At 36.0% G+C, this 22,921-nt stretch overlaps 1 protein-coding gene across 2 annotated transcripts in view; it reads left to right on the top strand.

Annotated features, from left to right (window-relative positions):
• Positions 1–1,095: 1,095 nt before the first annotated feature.
• The window catches only part of LOC121727593 (small G protein signaling modulator 2-like), a 49,727-nt gene continuing 27,901 nt past the window's right edge, over positions 1,096–22,921 (top strand). Inside the window, exons 1-3 of one of the 2 annotated variants that reach the window (XM_042115501.1) lie at positions 1,096–1,297; positions 13,012–13,124; positions 20,552–20,704. In XM_042115501.1, coding sequence (XP_041971435.1) covers positions 1,279–1,297; positions 13,012–13,124; positions 20,552–20,704 — 285 coding nt within the window. In that variant the 5' untranslated portion in view covers positions 1,096–1,278. Of the gene's footprint in view, positions 1,298–6,558; positions 6,640–13,011; positions 13,125–20,551; positions 20,705–22,921 lie in introns of those variants that run through there. The other variant, XM_042115502.1, reaches the window with a different exon arrangement.

Here is a 22,921-nt window from a genome sequence, read left to right as displayed (position 1 = left end):
ATATTTAACAGTATCTAACCGGCAGGCGGCAGTACCTAAATGTTAGTAAGAACTAAGTATAAGTAGTTAGTTCTAGTAGGTTCTAACTTATATAATAAAATACGAAATTATTGCTTGTTGTTTATAATAATTTTACGAAACATGTGCAAAATAATACAGCTATAATATTAAAGTAGGTAGATAGGTAGGGCCTTCATAAAAATATTGTAGCCCCGAGAAAACCGACGAAAGCAGTTGGTTTCGTTGTTTTCCCCGGGTTTTCCCACTAAGTGCAATTCCCACTGCTAGACCTCTAAAGGTGTCTGGCAGTGGGCAGCAACTGTCAAAAGTTTCCGGCTGTGGAAGACGAGATTCCTAATAGTTATCCCGAAAAAAATGAACTTATGAATTTATCGAAGGTAAGTGAGAGAGTACTGAAGTACCTACCTTCTAAAATCTAAAGTATACCACGACCGAAACTCTTTAGTTATTGGTCATTCTTACCTCTACAGGGGACATAATGTACTTATACCTACTGAAGAACTTTCAGCTTTTATAAAATGACAAAGATCGCGATGGAAAATGGATAACGCAAATGCTTAGATATTTAGGCTGTAGGCCTGTAGATATTATTATTGTTTACAGCGTGTTTTGAACATCTACTAATTATATTATAGGCTAGGAGTAGTTGGTATAGATTATAGAACATGAGGACTAAGAGTAACTGCGAAATGTACTATTAGATTTCAAGCTGATGCCTTTAACAGATAAATGTAATTATGTGTCCTGGCCATAGTTAGATACTGCTATATTATATATTAATTTTAATGACAATATTATGCCCTTTACCTTATTATTCGTAGGGCCATTCTCATTAAACGTTTGCTATGCATTCTCGAAATCTCGTGACGTAAAAACCGCTAGGTACCTATACGAATGAATCCGACGATTTAGGAAAAGTACAAAAGCCGGTGACGAGGAATACAAACAGAGCCGGCGTACAAACAACATCGATTTTGACGTACATCACGCAATCAAGTTAATCAGCCATCTCTCTATGTAGGACGTGCCTAAATTTTAGATTAGTTACATACGAGTTATGTACTCGGACGTTATCGTACTACGAGCCCACTGCGCGCGGCGCTCCATCGATTTTTCCAGTGAACGGGCATTTTCAACCACCGCGCGATATTGTAAACACGTTCTGAGCCGACGATGGGCTGGTGGTGTTATTGAATTATACGACTTACGAGTTGTAGTGCGTGGGCGGGAGTGCGTATAATGTGACACGGGAGCACCATGGCCGCGCAAAACAAAGGTGAGAGTCCTCGGACCCTGTTGCTGCTCCATGTGCTAAGGTCGAAATTTGTGGGGCATCGAGCTGCAGCGTGGGTGATGTGTTGACGGCATTGATAGATAACGCGCTTAGATTACAGCTTTAGACACATTTATGAATAACATTAGCGCTAATTTGCGAATAATATCCCATTATAGTATTTCTATTCCCTCTGCGTTGCCCGAAAAACGAAACGTATGGTTCGGTGCTCTAGGTATTTGCTACAAAATTTCCTAAGATATAAGACATTTTTTCCAGATATCCTACAAAAGTACGCTGTAATTAATTATTATTATTGTTACTTAGATATTAATATAAGTATGTATTTTACATTACATCCATGTTATAACTACCTATTATGCTCAAAAGTTAAAGGTAGATACCGCCTGAGTGCTAATATATCTTACGCACTTTAGTTGTTACAATACTTTTATTATGTTATACTTTTATAAAGCATATTTATCTAGGTACCTACCTAGGTAAATATTATGCAAAACTTATAAAAAATTGGCATCGTCGCCACTAGTAACTGGGCAAGGAGGTTTGTCTATTTAGTTATCAAACATAATATGGAGGTACTATACACAGCCACTTCTAACTACGATTTTGGAATACCCTTATTATTATTACGTAGAAAGTGTTTGTCAATGTTCAATTTAATGTGAAGCGAGTAATGCCTTCTTTGACCTTGACCTCGGAGCCTCCATCACGCCGAGGAGTATCGTTGTAAATATTGATTCTAGCAAGACGTATTACTCCTTACGGCAAACTTCAATTTATACCTACGACTACGCGGTCTCCTCGAGCTCGAATGTACGTAGAAATATACAAGTGTTATATGTAAGAAAAACTTCGAGATTGAAAGAGGTTATTACGGTTATAATACGAGTACCTACTCTTAGTCGGGAGCATTCCCTTGTAATGTAACGTCACAGAGTCGAGCATTACATCAGTGAGAGAGGAGAAACGAGCATTACAAAATGCACCTTGTAATCAGTTATCAGGGCTAACGAAGCGAGCTCTATCATAATATCCCAAAACCACATGTTGTGGTAAACTTTACGGAATAACTATCAAGCCCATTGATTTTTGTTTGTGAAGTCAACTTGCTATGGAATGCTCAAAGTCGAATCTATAATGTTACATTACACGCGAATGCTCCCGGTGAGGGAGCACCTTTAAGGCCTACGCCGTAGCTGCTACTGTGTCAATAAGTATAGTTGTCATTAGTGTATTAAATAAAACATTTAATAATAATTATAGTTTAAACCTTAAAAATGTACCCTACAAATAGAAAGCCACAGATCGCAGTTCAATGTTAATCGTACTTACATACAATTATTCTCGGAGAGTAAAAATAATAATGACTGCTACGTGTCGGTAGCTGTAATTAAATAGCTGCTCTGTTATATCTATTCTGTGGCTCTGTCCACTTAATATAAGTTGAGTAAACAAAATAATTAAATAACGGAAAAAAATAAAAATAGATTGCCAGTTTAAATTTTTAGTACACTTTTGTAAGCGTGAACAGACGGACACGTTTTTACATTGATAGTATTAGGATTAAGAGTCATCCCTAAGCCGACAGATGTGTGAATTCTCTTTCAGAATTCCTACTCCACTTTTCTCAAAACCACAAAGCCACCAGATACTTCTTTTATTGCTGGTAGATCTGCCTCTGGTAGAGTTGCGGTAGATTGTGCCGTACTTACCCACAACTCTACCACAAGCAGAGACTGGAGCACCACCATGGGGTTTTAGTGGTTGTACCCTACATAACACGGGAGTCCCACAAACGGGCGTATCGTAGCGTAGCTTTGATAAGGGGGGGTCCCTAACGTAAAAAAGCGGCCAAGTGCGAGTTGGAATCGACCATGAAGAGTTCCGCTGCAGCAAATAGGCAACGTGTTTAGGAAATCAAAAATATTTTTTTATACATGTACCGCACCGATTTTAATCGGCGAGGTACATATATTATTGACGAAATTGGACAAGTAAGATGGATAGTGATGGGAGGGGTCCGGACCCCCAGGACACCCCCCTTATATACGCCCATGATCCCACATATCACGGGATGCGTAAAGCTTATCCCCATGAAAAAAAGGATCTGCCCTACCAAAAAAAAATAATATCGTAAACCCTCATTAGTTGTACCTACTCATAGTATTTACTATTGGGTTACTATACGCGCAGTAATTGATATAGAACAATTTTGGAGTCATCGTTCCTTCAACAAGTCTATTTATAAACATCCAGCAAGCGAATCCTATTTTCCATTTGCAATCAGAATGCAGATAAACGCATTTGTCTCTGTGTTTGGGATCAAAGGTCAATTCGACGTGGACATTTCAGAGAGTAGGTCAAAAGTTCATCTGTTTGTTTATAACTTTTAATACAGATTCATATAACTTATTATTTGTGTGGGGGTTTGTTTTTGTCTGTGTGGTGGTTGTTTTACATGATAAGATTATTAGGGTGACTGCGTTTATAAAAATTGAAAAAAGGAGAGGAGAAAGAACACCACCCTGTGGAAACCCTGCATCGAGATCACACCAGTCAGAGGTAGTCCCACCATAGCGGACCCGCTGCGAGCGCCCCCGAAGATAGGAGTCAAGCCAGTCTATCACTGCGGATGATATATTGAGGGAACGAAGGACAGAAAGGAAGGTGTAAAAGTCAACTGAATTAAAAGCACTGCTAAAGTTATAGGTACCAGGACAGTTATACATTTTTGCTATATTTTGAAGTTGGTCTACTGTAAATTAAACTGTGTATCAGTAGTCGTGCATTTTGCGTTATCACGACCTGTTGCGTAGGCGGTGAGTGTTCACCAAATACATGTACAAAACTGTGTCAAATAGTCGCTTGGCGATCATCTTAAAATCCATACTTCCATACTGATATTATAAATGCGAAAGTGGGTCTTTCTGTCTGTTTATCTGCCTGTTACCTCTTCACGCCCAAACCGCTGAACCGATTTTGCTGGGTATGGAAATACTTGGAGTCCCGGGAAAGGACATAGGATCATTTTTATTCCGGAAAAATGTCCGGTTCCCGCGCGATAAACGAATTTGGGCGCAACGGGAGTTGCGGGCGTCATCTACATAGTGTGATATAATACATAAAAGTATTTTTATCTCATCTGCCCCAGAAGGAGGGTGTTTTTTCAGGTCATGTTACATATTAATTGATTGGGACACTCTAGGGCAAAGGACCTTGAGCAAGATATTTGTCTTGGTCCTTAGACACTGGGTACAGCGTTGTCAAAAATACCTTAAATTGCGTGTGCCAATTTCTACTTCTTCTTTGTGAATTTCTCATATTTGCTTAACTAAGAAAAATCATTTATAGTTGGTACCTTGTCGGTACCCGTTAATTCAGAATTCTAGTAAGTTTTAGCAAAACCAATTTATTTTCACTTATTTATTCGTTCTCACTCCAAGAAATGTTTGTTGGCGCATAAAAGCAATATACAAAAGATACGACTGAACAGAAGCTAAGCAGTGTGAAACAAAAGAGTATTAAATTCCTCAGGCCAGTAGCATTTATATACTTTCTACACACGTGTATTCTCGAAGGTGCTCCAATATACAGGGAAAAAAATATTTTTACTCCACGTAATGTTCTTCCATATACCCTTTTTCATTAAACGGATTCACAAGGTCCCAAAACTTAAAAACATCTGATGCTGGACGGAGGTTTTTGAAATAAAATACTTACTTAATTAAAAACGGTCCCAGAAGGTTCCCAGTTTTTTCGAAATGTCGATGATTTTCAGGTCAAGGCAGATAACGTCCGTGAAACATTTATCTGCAAAAGATTTCAAGAACTTTCTTATTTAACTGTCCAAAAAGATTATCGTCGTTGATACTTAGGAAAGAAGTGACAACGAAGAAAAACTTTTAAACAAATTATCGTAAAAGGACCTAAAAGACTTATTCAAGAAAACAGAGCGTTGAATTTTATGTTATAAATAAAATTCTCATAACAAGCTATGCGTAATATTGTCTAGGGATCGCGATGGTATGTGCGGTTGAGTGGTTATGGATCGGTATATTACATTACGAATAACGAATATTCTAAATCGCTCAGCTGTTAAATAATAGATAAGACTCTACAAATTGACTTGTTTATTTTTATTTCAATACTTAGTCATTCAAAAAGTTAGATATAAAGAGTATCTTACCTGCTACAAAATTGCTACGGCGTAGAAGCTCTACCAAATTGATGTGTTACGTAGCGATGACTCTAATTTTGCTAAGACAATAATGTAAAAGCCGGGAAACAAAACATTAAACTATATATTTGCAATCAAACATAGATATACTCATGAAAAAAAAAACATTTGCAAGGTAAAAACACGCGAGTTATAAAAGTTAATAAGTGCCGTGTACCGGTGAAAAATGATATACGACCGTTCATATATACGAGGTTGACACGGGAATCTCGCATTAAGGTTTGAAATATGTTTGTGATTGATAGCCGTTTTCAAGGGTTCTCGAATAAAATCTTTACGTTTGACGTCGAAAGTGGCTTCCGTAGAAGTTTTCGTAGCACTTATTCTTTTGTGTGGTTTTGTAGATTTTGAAAGATTGTTTACTTGATTCTCATCTTTAAAATTGGGTTAGTTTTCAACTATTTTAAGAGTATAGTGGTTTGGAATTAGAAGTAACTAGTAGTTCTACTGGTTCTAATTTCAAACAACAACTTTTTAAAAGACTTCACAGAGCTACGCCGAAGCTGCTACGATACGTGCGTCAAAACTTGTTTCGTTGGACAAAGTCCTTTTCTGAAATTAAATTGTTTAGCTAAGAGTAAGCATAAAGTCCAAGCTTAAACTTTTTTAAAATTTATATTATTTTTTTAAGTTATCTTTTAAAATTTAACGGTGCTTAAAAGCTATTGACATCTACATAGTTTTTATCACGTTAGGTATCGTCAATATTAGGTGAATCTTAACAATGTATTAACTTGATAGGGATAGATTATATAAGATAGATTTTTGTTTATCGGACGATAGTAGGCACCGCAAAATTGAATACGAAAACAATGTTCATTTTAAAAATGTACCTAACAACTTTTGTAACTGCAAATCCTTTTAGACAGCATGTTACATTTCAAACACAAACACAATAAAACAAATACAACCTAGCGTGTTACAATAGAAAAAACGTGAAATAAACTCTGAAAGCTTGTACCCCTACAGCCTTCAGGCGGCACGGCAGTCCGCGCGGGAACCTCGGCCGCGCACCACGTGACCAAGATGGCCGCCGTGCTAAACGCGAACCATTTGCACAAAATTAAAAAGTTATTACAGGATGTTTGTAAGTATAGTTTGAAAGAGTTTTTAGTGTTATAGTTGGGTTAAAAGAATTAAGACGTATACTTTAAATTATTGTGTTCATGTTAGTGTAAAACGGTGATATTTGCTATGAGTAAATTACTTAATTTTCAGTTTCCGCGCCTTGAATACAACTGGTTTTTTACAATATCGTTTAAATGTTTGAAAGGTTCTTCGAATTTTAAAAACACACCTCGCTTAAGAGTTCGCATGTTAATTACAGTGTTACAAAATATTAAAACAATTGGTATGTTCTTGCTTAATTATTTAAAACATTAATTTTTAAAGTTTGAAACACTAAAAGGTGAGCAAGGTAAATAAAGTATGTTTCAAACTATTACCCACCTCTTCACAAAGCGCAAACTTTGCGAATACTTTTACAATTGTTTCAGTTTTGGTAAAAGTAAATCAAACTTTGTTTATTTGGCATTTCAACAATTTCTGTTGTAGCAGAGTTGAGATAGGGGTAATTATTTAATACCTACCTGCCTTAGTTTAATCTAGATTCTAGACACAGTAAATACCTAAGCCTAGGCTTAAGTAATTAGGTTATTTAGGTATGTAATACAATTATTAGAGTTTAGACCATACTACTTCGATCCTTAATAAAAATATTCAAAAGTTACCCTTAAATACTACATCAATAAGTTCCTAAAATACTTAATAATAAATAATTATACTAATAAATGCGCAAAAACGCCTTTTCTCTTTCACTTCTTCACATTAATTAATATCCTCTGAAATTACTTTATAAGTAGACAAATTTGGTACTTACAGATAAATATATTTAAGTAGCCCAAAATGATCTTGAAAATTATTGCATGTTTCAAAGATATTTTGTACATTACAGCTCTTAATGTAGGTACGTTTAAATATGCGTAGATAACGTACTAGTTAACTTGGACAATGTATACGTCATAATAAGGGGTGTGAACGACGTAGTGTATTTTAAATTTCTATTAAATTAATTATAAGTAATTATACATTGTATAATTTATATACAGATAGCATGTGAATTGTGAACTGAACTGGTTACCTGAGCTGCACCAAATAACTCATGCCCACGAACACAGTGCACGAATATTATTATATTATTTTAAACACCTCACTATGTTTTGTATATTTTTTTTATGTCCGTGGTTTTGTAATGACCACGTTGACGTAGGCCTATCATCAATTTTAATCACGATTGGAGGGTTTGAAAATAGAAGAAAACAATAACCACACATAATATTTTGACGAGAGACATAAAACTATTTTCCAAAACTTATTTTTGACAATTTACAAAAAGTTTTTATAAAGGGTGTAAACAAAATCAAGAGATAATATTGCATAAAGTTTACTTTGAAAGTAGCAGCGCTTGCCTATATACAAGCTTATAAACTTACCATGTGGTTATTTCATTATTTATCAATCCATTATTAATACCTCATTCAAAGTCAGATTAAAAGTTTGGGTATGGTGAAATGAAAACGCATACATAAACTAGCAATTTATGATAACAATTAAATACTTAATCATAACTTTTCTTTTTGACGTCGTTTTTTGTGAATTCATAATATTTACATATGAAGATATTAAGTAACTTGTATTTGTATATACAAATACAAGTTACTTATAGTACCTATAGGCATGCGAATGCTAGTAAGAGAGTAAAAATATAACATAGTCACGCACCGAAACTTTGAGAACTCTCAGGCTGCGTTTCTACCAGAGGTGTGTTGCGCGAAATGTGTTTTTAAGATCCAATAGAATCGCTGCGCTGAGTGGGGTCACGTCAAGCTCACGTCAATGAAGCGAATCAAGCGATTCTATTGGTTCTCAAAAGCACATTCCTCGCAACACATCTCTGGTGGAAACGCAGCCTTAAGAGGATACACCAGGGGCGAGAGAAATTGAAAATAGGTATATAAAAATGTATTGCTGTCTCACCAATCTCAAGTCTCCCACCGCAGAGCGCGATAGAGACAACACGACAAAAGTTCTAATAAAAGAACAGAAAATCTTCGATTCGTTGTCCGCTGACTCCTTCTCCAAAACTTTACCGATTTAAGTATTTTTTTCATTAAGAATTAAAGCAAGGCTTGAGCTGTGTTCCTATGTTTTATTTTTTTTTGTATATTCTAGCCAGTTTTGTTTTCTGGGTGTTTGAACCGACAGTATATTATAAGTTTATGGTTTGAACACAGGAAAATCTGGCCATTTTTTTTAGGTTTTTGGACGTTCTTATCTTTTTTAATAATTAAATTATGAAAAAAAAGAAAACATAGGGACATGCTAATAGTGGCCATAGATATTCAGAAAAAAAATCATAACTCTACCGGCATTATCCAGGGAGGAAACAGGGGACAGCGTTTGTATGGAAAAACGGCGGTGTGGAATCCTCTTAAGACCCTTGGAATCGTCATATTGGAAAAAGTATTATCTTTTAATATCTAAAATTATTTCCGTCGCAAAATCTTGTTTTGCCGAGACTCAAGGTAGAGCGGAAGGCGCAGGCAAAGGCAATCATCTGAGGAAAAACAAGTTTTTCCATTCCTACGTCGTTTTTTCAGTCGTCTCCTCGTTTTTAACCGACTTCCAAAAAGGAGGAGGTTATATTATGTCCGGCTGTGGATATTTTTTTGTATGTTCAACGATTACTCCGCCGTCTGTGAACCGATTTTCAAAATTTTTGTTTTTTTACATCGAGCCTTTCATTGCATGTTTCTTAGACTGTACTATGTCATCTTGTAAAAAAGTATTTACGTCAAATTAGACATCAAAAGACTTCTATGCTTTTATTATTGGTACCGTAAATATTTTAATTAATTTGAAATAAGAATTAGGATAATTTTGAAATAGAAAAATAACTACAAAACAGGACAAGCTTAGAAAAAACATTTTTCTAGCGCTGGTATCGAACTCACGACCTCCACGCAGTCACGCTCTGAACCCCTAAGCCACGGAGGCAAAAGTTAGTACAAAAGGACTACATAAAAAATCTCAAAACTTTTCAGCTTAATATTTATTTCCAAGGAAGCTCCGGTAGCCCAGAGACTTATTTAATGAAAAATCATTACTTGTTCTTAAAATATTCGCTATTTTCTTTTATTCTCCACGGACGGAAGGACCGGGAGTCGAAATTTGTTTCTACACGAGGAGGGCGCTTACACGTTTAATTAAAATATTTTCCGTAATTCAAATGAAGCCTAAGAAGAGACGAGCTCTCGCATTAAAATTACAGCCTCAAATATTTGCGGAGCTGCACTAAACGAGATTAAATTAGTGCGCTCACGCTCTCTGGAAACTCTCTTTCATATTTATTTTACTTGAGAGTTGAGAGATTCATTTTACTTATGTTTTTACGGGCTTTGGCCCACCGTACATTCCCACCACTGTATTAATTATCTGATATTATATCCTCTCTAACAGGGCCCCCGTAAGGGCTACTGGCGCCTGTGTGCAAAAAAAGGATTTTGGCGCCCCTTTAGGCAAATTTTTTGGGTCCTTGGTTTTGGCGCCCTTAAAGATGACGATTTGGTGCCCCTAGAGGATGGCGCCCGTATGCATTGCACACATTGCACATATGGTAGCGGGGGCCCTGCTCTTTAATAACATTTTATTAATGTCGCCCGCAACTTTGTTTTCATTTGTTTATCGCGCGGTTTAACTATTTAGGGATGTGACGATCCTTATATCCTTTCCCGGGTAGTCCTGGAAAAGGACACATGGTCCCGTAACAAATTAGGTAGTCCTACAAGATATTTATCGTGACTAAATAATAATAGTCTCGGGGAACGTACCTACCTAAAGCGTGTCACAGACAGAGCAGGTAATGTATATTAATTACATTACATCCCGGGATGTATATCTTTACATTATATTAATCTATCACACACACAACAGGTAATGTAATGTATCTTTCGCTACATTTCAATGGTAGCCGCCCCGCTTGACGCACATTTCAGCTGCTGAGGTGTTATACAGGCTGTTCTTATATTTTTAATATCGTAAATCGTAATACTATGGACCCTTCGAGTTACTTGATATTAGATTTACTAGATAGTTTATCAGAAGATGATTCGGATTGTGATTTTGATGCGCGCAAAATGTTACAATATGTGCTCATAACAGAACGATGTGGATTGAAGGTATTTGATTGAAAATATAGGCTCTGGGGAACAGACTGCCTGCAGTACCTGATGTGAAGTGCTGTGCTAAGGTGGCAAGTGGCAAAACTGTGTGTATCTGTCTATCATACACATATAATCACAGAAATTTTTGAACACCCTATGAAGAGAAGAGATGTATCGTAATATACAGAAATATATTGAGATGTATTTAGATGTATCAAAATATAAATGTATATTTTCATATAGCTCGGTATCTTAAGATACGAAGATGTAAAAATATACAAAATACATAATTGTCTTGCAAAATACATCGAAACAAACTTTTTCTCTTTATAATAATAAACGTGTTATTACTTTATTAAAGCAATAACATGTTTTTGTCTCGGAGCTCTTAAATGTCGGGGAATGTGAAGCATCTACGATGTTATGAAACATCGAACGATGTCGTCTTCAAACTGAATTAATTTCACTATAAATATTAAACAAGAAGCTTTTCATAAATTGGCTTAAATTCCTAGCGTATTTATTGTCCATAATCTTCTATAATACTCTAATGAAGTTATTTCCAATAATAAGTTTACTCTTATTTTGATATAGAGAACTTACGGCCGTTCCCAATATTTGATCTATCTCTGGTTTTGCCCTACTAGAGATAGGAATAGCTCATAATTGACATAAAATATATCTCTAGTAGGGCAAAACCAGAGATAGATCAAATATTGGGAACGGCCGTTAGTTTACCTACTACCTATCTTAGGTAGGGAGTACTATATTTTTTTTACTACAGCTTATGCCGACGGTCATATCAAATTTATCAAAATTTATAAAGATTGATTTTTGATTGAAATTTTTAAAGAAAGACAAAATCAACAAAAATGAGTAATTCCATTCTTCTCCTAACTTACTTGCCTACTATATTGTATTGAGTATTCGTATAATCTAGATCAGCGTTTCTCAAACTTTTTTGGTGGCGGAACACCGGGGTCGGAAGAAGTGACATTATGACAGAACCCCAAAAAAAGGAATGTTTTGTCTTTGAATGAATTGTCTCCATGCTGATTCCTGATAATTGGCTGATCTACATAAACAAAAAACGGGATCAAACTTTTAATTATTAATTTCTTTCATGCGTTATATATCTTTAGCTGTGTCACCAAACATATATCAATCTTTAAAGCACTTCCTGACAAAAAGTTCGAAACATTAAGTAATGAATGTATTATAAAGGATTTGGACGAGGCCGTTGGCAACAATTTATTAACTCTACATAAACCTTTCGAAAAGTTTCGTCGAAGGACATATGAGCTTTTGTAAGTTACGAATACTCTGTATTACATTGTTAATTCAGGCCAGTGATAAATTATTGTATCATTTTGTATCACTGTTTTTCTATGAAATAATAGGAAAAATAGGAAAAAGAAATATAAGGAAAAAATCATGAATAAATCCTAATCCTATTCAGGTTGTATCGAAAGGTTTTTCAAGCGTAATCTTCTAATCTAAGGCTTCATTAGGTTAATTTTGATTCTAAATGTTTCTCGCCACTTCCAAAATAAAAAAAAGAAATCTGTGTTACGCACGGGAATAAAAATTAAAATAGCTTTTAATATATTCTTTACTCGAATTTCGAAATTCAAGCCAATTAGCTAACACGCTTCCGTGTATCCCGTGCACAGCATGCGTAGCGTGGCCAGCGTTGAGCTACGTGTGCACCATATTCGAGCAAGCTACGTGAGTCAATTCGTGCGTAGCGTGTCCGTGGGTTGCAGTGGACACAATCACATATATTTTCTTACAAAGCGAAGCTTGACGCACGTGCGTAGTCTCTCCGTGCGCTGCGGTGGATTGGCGGCTTTAGCTAAAATTGTGTATGTAAACATGTAGATACTTTCAGTCCCGGCAGAGGACATAAGATACTTTTCATACTGGAAAAATGTACCGTTCCCGCGTGATAAACGAATTTGGGTGCAACGGGATTGCGGGCGTTATCTAGTGTGATATAATTTATGTATTTTTATCCCATGTATTACCTAGAAGGAGGATTATTTTTTCAGGTCAAGTTACATATTAATTGATTGGCACACTCTAGGGCTAAAAAACTTTGAGTAAGATATTTGTCCTGGTCCTTAGACACTGGGTACAGCGTTGTCAAGCAGACTTTAAGTGGTGTGTCCATTTCTACTTCTTCTTTGTGTATAAAAGCATAATAGAAATCTTTCTCTCACACACTTTTTTTTCAGTGGAGAGCGGGTCCGAGGAGATGCCGGCTAACAAGCAGGCGGACCCCAGCACGGAGCAGAAGGAGCGGCTCATAGCCGCCGTCAAGAAGGAGGTCAAGCAGTTGATGGAAGAGGTAAAATCTCTATACTATTTACTGGAACAGTGTCTTTTAACCCGTGGGTCGCGAAATATTTATTCATATCAGGGAGGGTTGTATCTTCATCATTTTAAAAAAGGTTGACCACTGTACTAGACTAATAGATATAAATTGGTCTACCAACAGATTTGCCACTTGATCAATATCAGGCACATATTGGTCATTTAGTAGAACCGTTAAATTTTTGTTATGCACACATACAGTTTACAAGAGTTTACATGAAAATACGTAGTTCAAGTTCAGTGATTATTTTCAGCGTTTGTAAAAAAGTTTTGGAACAGGGTCGAACAAAAACTTCGTCGATTAGGTAAGTATTATACATTCAGTTGACGTTTCGTATCTTGACCCTCTCTAAAAGAAACAAGATTTTTAAAGCTTAGATTTTATTTCGTCTTTATCAACTTTCATTCTAGCTTTTGTCGAGGAGTTGAAAAAAAACATACGTTCACATTAAACTATTACGTAACTGGAACAAACCGTTCAGATGCGTCGAGTGCAACTGTTTTATGTCATACTGTAATATGACTAAGATGCTTTAGAAAATATGGAATGGAGCACAAAGGCACCGGCAATTGTAGGAAAAGTGAAATAGAAGAGTTACATAAGTTCTAGCAAATACATAATATCTATACTACTATAGAAACATAGTTGGCTCGTCACTCGCTTACTGTATTTAAGTAATATAATCTTTTGCACTTACAATATGTTTGGTAACGCTAACAAAACTAACATTTAGTTTATTTCAAGAAAAGTTCACATGTTCCTTATACTCTATATTGTATTGAGCGAAGCCAAAAAGCAAAAACGATTTTGTCTTTTAGCAGTCATGTGTATTACCTGTGTATTACTATAGCTATGTCCACACTATGCGCTTTCGTCTTTAATTTTTGTCTTTTTTCATTCAACTTTCGTTTTGGCGCATTCAATAGTTGAAATTACGTTAACGAACGCAACGCCAACATTGTCATTTTTGTTTTTTGGATACGGTCAGAGCGTCGCGGGCATGCCTCACGTTCGCTGTTGACTGCGCTATAACGCATGCCCTTGACGAACAGAAAAAGGCACAGTGTGGACAAAGCTAATGTGTATTACCAAGTTAATTATCCGAATATAATAATAGATGCATGTCGTGTCAATAGATTCGTAATAATGGTTTGGGACATCGTAATATAATTTTCGTAAGCGGGTTTTTTGATTATTAAGCAAATATTATCTCTTAATTGTTATATTAGATATATATTTACTTAATAATTTATTATTGTGGCTTGTATCACATTTATACGCAACTCAATGTTGTGCAAAAAGAAATAATATTTTATTGGTACAATATTATTTATTGTTAATGAAGGCGCTAACGTATTCTACGTGGCGCGGCGTATAAAATATTTTATTTGCTTTATTGAGCTGGAAATATTTTCAATTTTTTTTTTATATTTGCTAATACCAATATTTTATAGAATGCATACTGCCGATTGTGTATTTTATATGAATTCAAGGGTTACTACTTATATTTTATAAACCTAATTATAATATTTAACGAGCTTTTGCCCGCAGCTTCGCCCGCGTTAAAGAAGTATTATTATATACAAACTTTCATCCTCCATTTTAACCCCTCGGAGGTAGAATTGATCAAAATCCTTTCTTTGCCTACGTCATATCATATACGTGCATGCCAAATTTCAGCCTGATCGGTCCAGTGGTTTGGGCTGTGCGTTGATAGATCACCATGTCAGTCAGTCACCTTTGAGATTTCTTCAAGCTCTCATTTGTGGTGCGTGTAACGCGTAATTTGATAATTTAAAAAATAACGATACTTCGTAATGATGAGGATGTTACAGATACAAAGCTGAGTGTAAATTGTAAGGAAATAATTGGCTATCATAATATTATAATAGGTACATGAATCATTATCGTAATACTTTCAAGAGAATCTTTTGACCTCAATTTGATGGTATTGAATAATTACAAAGCTTTTGTGTTCCAATAAAATTGATATTATATTTAATTCATCGAACACAATACGCTGTAACAATACATTAAATGGAGCTTCTGTTTCGTACAAAGTAATTGTTATTTTAATAATTGATCGCTGCCAGTTATCAATAATAATTAAAATTGACGAATCAAATAATATTAATTATTTGTTTGCCGCTTAAATCCTTTGTTCATCTCATCATATTATTTTCTCATATGTTGGTTACCTCACCGTAACCATAGTTTATTATTCTGAGATGTTGTCAAGAACCGAAATAATATGATTACATAAAGGTGCGCCTATACGGGCAACTAAAATTGCTCAATTCCAGTCAATACTCGTCAACTATGACATCACGACTACACATCAAGAAATTTGCGGCAACGGCAACCAGCATCAATATTGCGCAACACAATATTGAGCGATATGGCACAACTTCATCGACTGTCCTACACGAGCAATTCAGTATTCACTCGCTATGGACGACATCGTTGCTCGGAAGCAAGACAGAAAGCCGCAAAACAAACAAGTGCGAACGAGATACATATAAAAATTGTCTGGAATTTCCAAGCCCATTGGATATTCGTCAATTCGTATTTGCGACATTGAGCGATATGAAATATCTGGAGCAATTAGAAGCAATATCGCCGAAATATTTGCCTCAATTTATTGAAATTGCTCCATATTGCTCCACTAATTTCTCCAGATCGGTCCATTCGTGTCCCCCAAAAACTTCTATAGTCTTTGGTGTCGCCGGGCAATGTTGCCCCCGTGTAAGTGCATCTTACACGGGGCTTATAAGAGTTAAGAGGTAATTAGACAGCTAGAAACGCTTAAATTGCATATTATTAGTCTAAAAGATTGAATATCCACCACACTTTAGATACTAACACACAGTTAAAGTTACACGAGCTGCATATTACGAATATAAAACACGTAATTCACAATAATACGCAATGGCAGCAGCTTGTTAGTAAGACAAACATAAAATATTCAACATATTTGCTCACTGATGAGCTTTATGTAACTTTTAATAACACTCGTTAAGCTGGTGTAACGAACCTCTTGTGGTAATATAACAAGCTTTTTAATTGCAATATTCTTCGTTTCAACGATCTTACCCGTTTTTAATCGTAATACTTTTCAGGTCTATCGTAATTCATTTGTAAGCCGATTACTTTTTAGGGTTCTGTACCCAGAGGGTAAAAACGGGACCCTATTACTAAGACTTCACTTTCTGTCCGTCTGCCTGTCTCCAGGCCGTATGTCAAAAACGGTGATAATAAACGGTTATTTTTACAGATTATGTATTTTTGTTGCCACTATAACAACTAATACTAAAAACGGAATCCATTAAATTATAATATTAGAGGTACAAACATATTAGAGGTAAAAGAACGCTTCCCGCGCGGGTCCGACTCGCACTTGGCCGATTCAAATTCATTATGTTTTGGGAGATTAAATTATAACAATAAATTTTCTAGTAAATTAATTATGTCTTGAATGATTGTTAGAGCTTGCGGCTAGACATTCCTTTTGAAATAGTTGCTGTAGAATAGACAGACGTCTATTCTCGAAGCAAAATTAATATTAAATACTGCTACTAAATATACTTCTAGTATCTATTAATTTACCTAGACCTTTAGAACAAGATTGTTTAGAAGTTGGTAATCTCCTTTTCATTGTTCTAGTTTGCTGTTCTAATTCAGTGTTACCACCTCTCAAAAATATTTATCCCTAAATTGGTGTCAAAAACCCCTAAAATCGCCTTAATTTTTCTGTTTTCCCCCTAAAATATGCATATATATATATATATATATATATATATATATATATATATATATATATATATATATATATATATATATATATATATATATATATATATATATATATATATATATATATATATATATATATATATATATATATATATATATATATATATATATATAAATTTATAATAGTTTAGAAATAATATATCTACTGAAATATGTTTTAAAATATTTTTATTATAATAATTGATTTAAATGTTAAATATTTCATCTTCATCTGAAGATTCAGAAGTTTTGAAGTCGTACACCTTATTATTGAATAAATTCAACATTTTATTTGTTGGATTAAATGTTGCACAAGTGACATCATTACGATTTAATGTAAATCGGACCATCAGGATGCTTTGCAACATTTCAATAGATAGTCTATTCCTCAACTTATTTTTAACAACATTATAGACAGAGAATGCACGTTCGACACTCGCGTTTGAAATTGGAACAGTGACAAATGCTAATCCAAATTTTGAAATATTTTCAAAACGCTTACAGCCCGCTGCGTCACAGTCATTATAAACTTCAAAATAAAAATCAGCTGAAGAAGAGGTATTTGTCCATTTTTAGGGTTCCGTACCTCAAAAGGAAAAAACGGAACCCTTATAGGATCACTTTGTTGTCCGTCTGTCCGTCCGTCCGTCTGTCAAGACCCTTTTTCTCAGGAACGCGTGGAGGTATGAAGCTGAAATTTATATCAATTACTCAGGTCTACTGTCCCTTGAAGCTGTGAAAAAATCAAACTTCTAAGCCAACGCAATCAAAAGATACAGCCGTTTATGCCGCAAATTTTCGACACTTGCAAGGGAATCAAAACCTACAGGGTGCTTCCCGTGAACTCAGAATCTTGAAATTTGGTACGAAGCAACGTCTTATAGCATAGATAAAGGAAAAATTACGAAAACCATAAATTTTTAGTTACATCACATAATATATATTTTTTTAATAATTTTAAACTTACTACCCATTTCCTCATAAACGCGTAGAGGTATTAAATTGAAATTCATACCAAATACTCAGGTCTATAATACCTTTAAGCTGTAACAAAATCAAACTTCTATGTCAACGCAATCAAAAGAAACAGCAATTTAAGCTGCATATTTTGAAACTCGCAAGGGAATCAAAACCTAAAGGGTACTTCCAGTCGACCTAGAATCTTGAAATTTGGCATGAAGCAACGTTTTATAGCACACATAAAGGAAAAATTCCGAAAACCTTAAATTTTTAGTTACATTACAAAATATATATTTTTTAATAAATATAAACTTATTACTTTTTTCCTCATGAACGCGTAGAGCTATCAAGTTGAAATTCATATCAAATACTTAGATCTAATTGCATTTAACCCGTGAAAAAAAAAAAAATTCTAAGTCAACGCAAAAACGCAAAAGTACAACCATTGATACCGCATATTTTGAAACTCGCAACTACACGCAAGGGAATTAAAACCTAAAGACCACTTCCCGTTGACATAGAATCTCGAAATTTGATAAGAAGCAATAGCTTACAGCACAGGTAACAGAAAAATTCCGAAAAGCTTAAAATTTTAAGTAGTTATACCACCAAAAAAATTGTGATTGTAAACATAATTGTAGTTACAGCAATGACCGCGAGTTATTATATGTACTACGAGTATGTATGGGGAGGGCAACATTTTTCAAACGGCAAAGACGACCTCACTCATCGTCATTCAATCCCGATGTTTTGGTGAATGTAGCTGTATAATCTAAATGCGTCCTAACTGCTTAAAGTGTTATACTTATAATTAAATTCAATGACATATGTGTTAATATAAAATAAAGGATTACTTAAACGATAAAGAGATCTTTGTCTTAAATTTATGCTCCTCCATCTTTCCCCATTGTAATGTTATGAATTTCATTTTGCAATAAAAATACCATAGTTATGACTCGATTGTCGTAATGAACGAACTTTGTAAACCTTGCAGGTTTGTACGGAACCCTCGGTGCGCGAGTCCGACTCGCACTTGGCCGGTTTTTTTTATTACATATATTGGTGCCACTCAGACCCACTCAAACGTCAAACATGTTTAATGATTGTTTGAAAAAAATAGTCTATGGTTTTTTGTCCATGCACAGCACGGACAATAAAATGACCGCCAGTGGCGCCAGTATTGCCGCCAGTCACCACAGAGTGGTCATAGAATTACGTAATAGATGTCGCTAGAAGTCGCTAGGTCAAGAAATAATTAATATTAATATCAACAATTTAAAAATATAAAAAATGTAAAAAAATCCCTGAAAATACCCCTAAAAATTTCAGACCCCTAAAAAAATCCCATCTCACTTATTTAACCCCTAAATCTGGGGGGAAAACCCCTAAGTTGGGAACACTGTTCTAATTAAATAAGTACCTGTTCAACTACTAGAAGAACTTGAAATATTAATTGTTTCGGGGTCAATTTTTAATAGCGCAGAGTCGAAGCGAAGCGAATTTCCAAAAACTGAACATATAAAATTCTACCTTAACTCTAGAGCGTAACGCATACATTACTTCTGCGAGGCCAATCAGCGTTGGTCGGGCGCATTCACACGAATTCGCGCGGATGCGCGCGCCTTTTTAAATTCTCAGAAGTAATAAAGTGCGTCAACGCTTTGGAGTTAAGGTTGAATTTGTTATGTTCAGTTTTTGTAATTCGCTTCGATGCGCTTCGACTCTGCGCTAGTATAAATTGACCCTAAGGCTAATAATTTATTTACCGAGTACGTTCGCCCCAACGCGCGTTTTGACATCACAAGCAAATGTATGTAACGATTTATTTAAATAGCGGTGCGGTCACGCTGTCATTTACAATAATTTTATGTAAATGACAGCGTGACCGCACCTCGTGCTTGTGATATGGCGGTGTAGCCGCCAAACCGCGCTTTCGGACGAACATGTATAAATCGAGCCTACACTAGTAATCTGGTCGGACATTTATTTTTATCGATGAATTCATAAAGGAATTTAATCATACATCGGATAAATTACTGTCTTTACCATTATACGTCGTAAATTGTTATATTTGTGCCAGATGCCCAAAAATCGATATCCTTACTCCCAAGTCCCAAGGCGTCGTGACGTAAGCTTGTAAAGCTCAGACTTTAGTTTTAATAATATTAGAGACAATAGAATTCTGTCAAAATAAGAAAATGTATGCTACCATGGGAACCTATTTTATACTCCTAGATAGAAAATGAGAATACACCAATGGAGATTAACTCATAATTTGAAATCTACAATGTAAATTAAAAATCTCATAATTTCAAGACTACATTGTTTTGTTTTCACCTCAATCAATATTGATTTTTAATACAAACGTGAATCGGAATGTTGTTTAAAGCATCAAGTGACGTCACTCCAGTTTTAACATTAAAGGGCCCATTCACGGCAGGACAGCACGGCAGTCCTGCAGTGAATGGGCCTCACCGATTGGTTCACACTCGGTGTTTCCGGCCGGCAACACCAAGTGTGAACCAATCAGTGAGGCCCATTCAATGCAGGACTGCCGTGCAGTCCTGCCGTGAATGGGCCCTTTTACTGCGAAGATAAATATTCTTTTTTCGATTTTTCGAATGACACAAATGGTTTTTTTTTCTCAGGCGGTGACACGCAAATTTGTGCACGAGGAAAGCGGCGGCGTGACAGCGCTGTGCGGCGCCGTCGAGCTGTGCCTCGGCCAGGGGCTGCGGCGCCGCGCGCTCGGCCTCTTCAAGACCAGCTCCACCACCGCGCTGCTGCACAAGATCGCCAAGGTATGAAGTTAGCTGCAAGTCCCATTGTGAAGATAGCCATAAATTCCATTTGCATGAACATCGAACGATCAATTGTCACAACTATGTGAAGGTAGCTACAAGTCCCACGTGTACATACATCGAACGATCAATTGTCACAACTATGTGAAGGTAGCTACAAGTCCCACGTGTGCATACATCGAACGATCAATTGTCACAACTATGTGAAGGTAGCTACAAGTCCCACGTGTGCATACATCGAACGATCAATTGTCACAACTATGTGAAGGTAGCTACAAGTCCCACGTGTGCATACATCGAACGATCAATTGTCACAACTATGTGAAGGTAGCTACAAGTCCCACGTGTGCATACATCGAACGATCAATTGTCACAACTATGTGAAGGTAGCTACAAGTCCCACGTGTACATACATCGAACGATCAATTGTCACAACTATGTGAAGGTAGCTACAAGTCCCACGTGTGCATACATCGAACGATCAATTGTCACAACTATGTGAAGGTAGCTACAAGTCCCACGTGTACATACATCGAACGATCAATTGTCACAACTATGTGAAGGTAGCTACAAGTCCCACGTGTACATACATCGAACGATCAATTGTCACAACTATGTGAAGGTAGCTACAAGTCCCACGTGTACATACATCGAACGATCAATTGTCACAACTATGTGAAGGTAGCTACAAGTCCCACGTGTGCATACATCGAACGATCAATTGTCACAACTATGTGAAGGTAGCTACAAGTCCCACGTGTACATACATCGAACGATCAATTGTCACAACTATGTGAAGGTAGCTACAAGTCCCACGTGTGCATACATCGAACGATCAATTGTCACAACTATGTGAAGGTAGCTACAAGTCCCACGTGTACATACATCGAACGATGATCACTTGTCACAATTACTATGTGAAGGTAGCTACAAGTCCCACGTATACGTTGGAAAAGGTACAATACGAGTCGTATCTTCATTTAACACAATCAACATTAAAAAAAATTGAAAATGGTCCGATCTTTATAGAGGATGGTTACAAGGTCCCCTTGATATCAAATAGTAATTCTAAATATTCTGGTAACACTTGGCTATAATTTTATCATTACTGAAAAGAAAATATTAATCCCTTATCCCAAGGCTACGAGCCGCTACGCCGTAGCAGCCGTAGCGAGATCCAGTAGCACGCTCAAATTAGGCTCGAGCGTGAAATTACGCTTGCATATTATTATCCAATTATATGAACCAAACTTCTGCATATTCTGACGCGTTGCTATGGGTCATTTTATAATAATCAACTAAAAGAAAATAATCCCTTATCCCGATGCTACGAGCCGCTACGCCGTAGCACCCGTAGCAAATTATTCCTGTAGCACGCTCAAATTACGCTTGCATAATCAAATCTTGCCCTTAAGGGAAAGAAGCGATAAAGAAAACGCCTTGGCTAAAGCCAAGGCGTTTTCTTTATCGCTTCTGTATAGAATCGCCGATCCAAATGTATGGAATTGACGTAAGCGTTCGATTAAATGAAGTTGACGTTCGACTCGTGTAATGTCAATTCCATACATTTTGATCGGCGATTATGTAAATCAGCGATAAAGAAAACATCTCGGCTAGGGGCTCTAAGCGACACGCTCCCAAGTTATTAACACCGTATTAGCTCGATAGTTACGCAGCGTTTAAACCTATTACCGTATGAGATCGGCCAGGCGTGAACCGACTAATTCCTAGCGCTCATACGCAACAAAAGGGACTAATATTATTGTAGGAATTAACAACGACCTTCGTGAGTCATCCGACCACACTTATTCAATTGAATATAATATTATTATGTTAATACTATTACGATCGTCAACGATTTAATAAATCTATAACTTTTTTTTTTATTTACCCAAAAATTAATTAACAAAGTAGAAGCCTAGACAGCGTTTTGCTGTTTTTATGTCCCATTTTTCAAAATGTTTGGAGAATCTGTCAATTAAGTTGTGGATAGCCTATCCGGCACTTTATCAGTGAAACATACCCTTAATCTTAATTATGCTTGCGTCGTTTCTCAATTACGACATATATTATCTAATTCGCTCTCACAAAATTATCCATGACCATTACTAATTTTATTTTTTATTTTCTGGACAGTATTTAATCAAAATCTCCTTATCGAAGCATGCTCTTGTTCATCTAGATCTAATCTAATACTAACACACTACGAATAATAAA

The sequence above is a fragment of the Aricia agestis genome, chromosome 6, assembly GCF_905147365.1.
Source record: "Aricia agestis chromosome 6, ilAriAges1.1, whole genome shotgun sequence".
NCBI classification, from domain to species: domain Eukaryota; kingdom Metazoa; phylum Arthropoda; class Insecta; order Lepidoptera; family Lycaenidae; genus Aricia; species Aricia agestis.
This window is presented reverse-complemented; position numbering and strand designations above follow the sequence as displayed.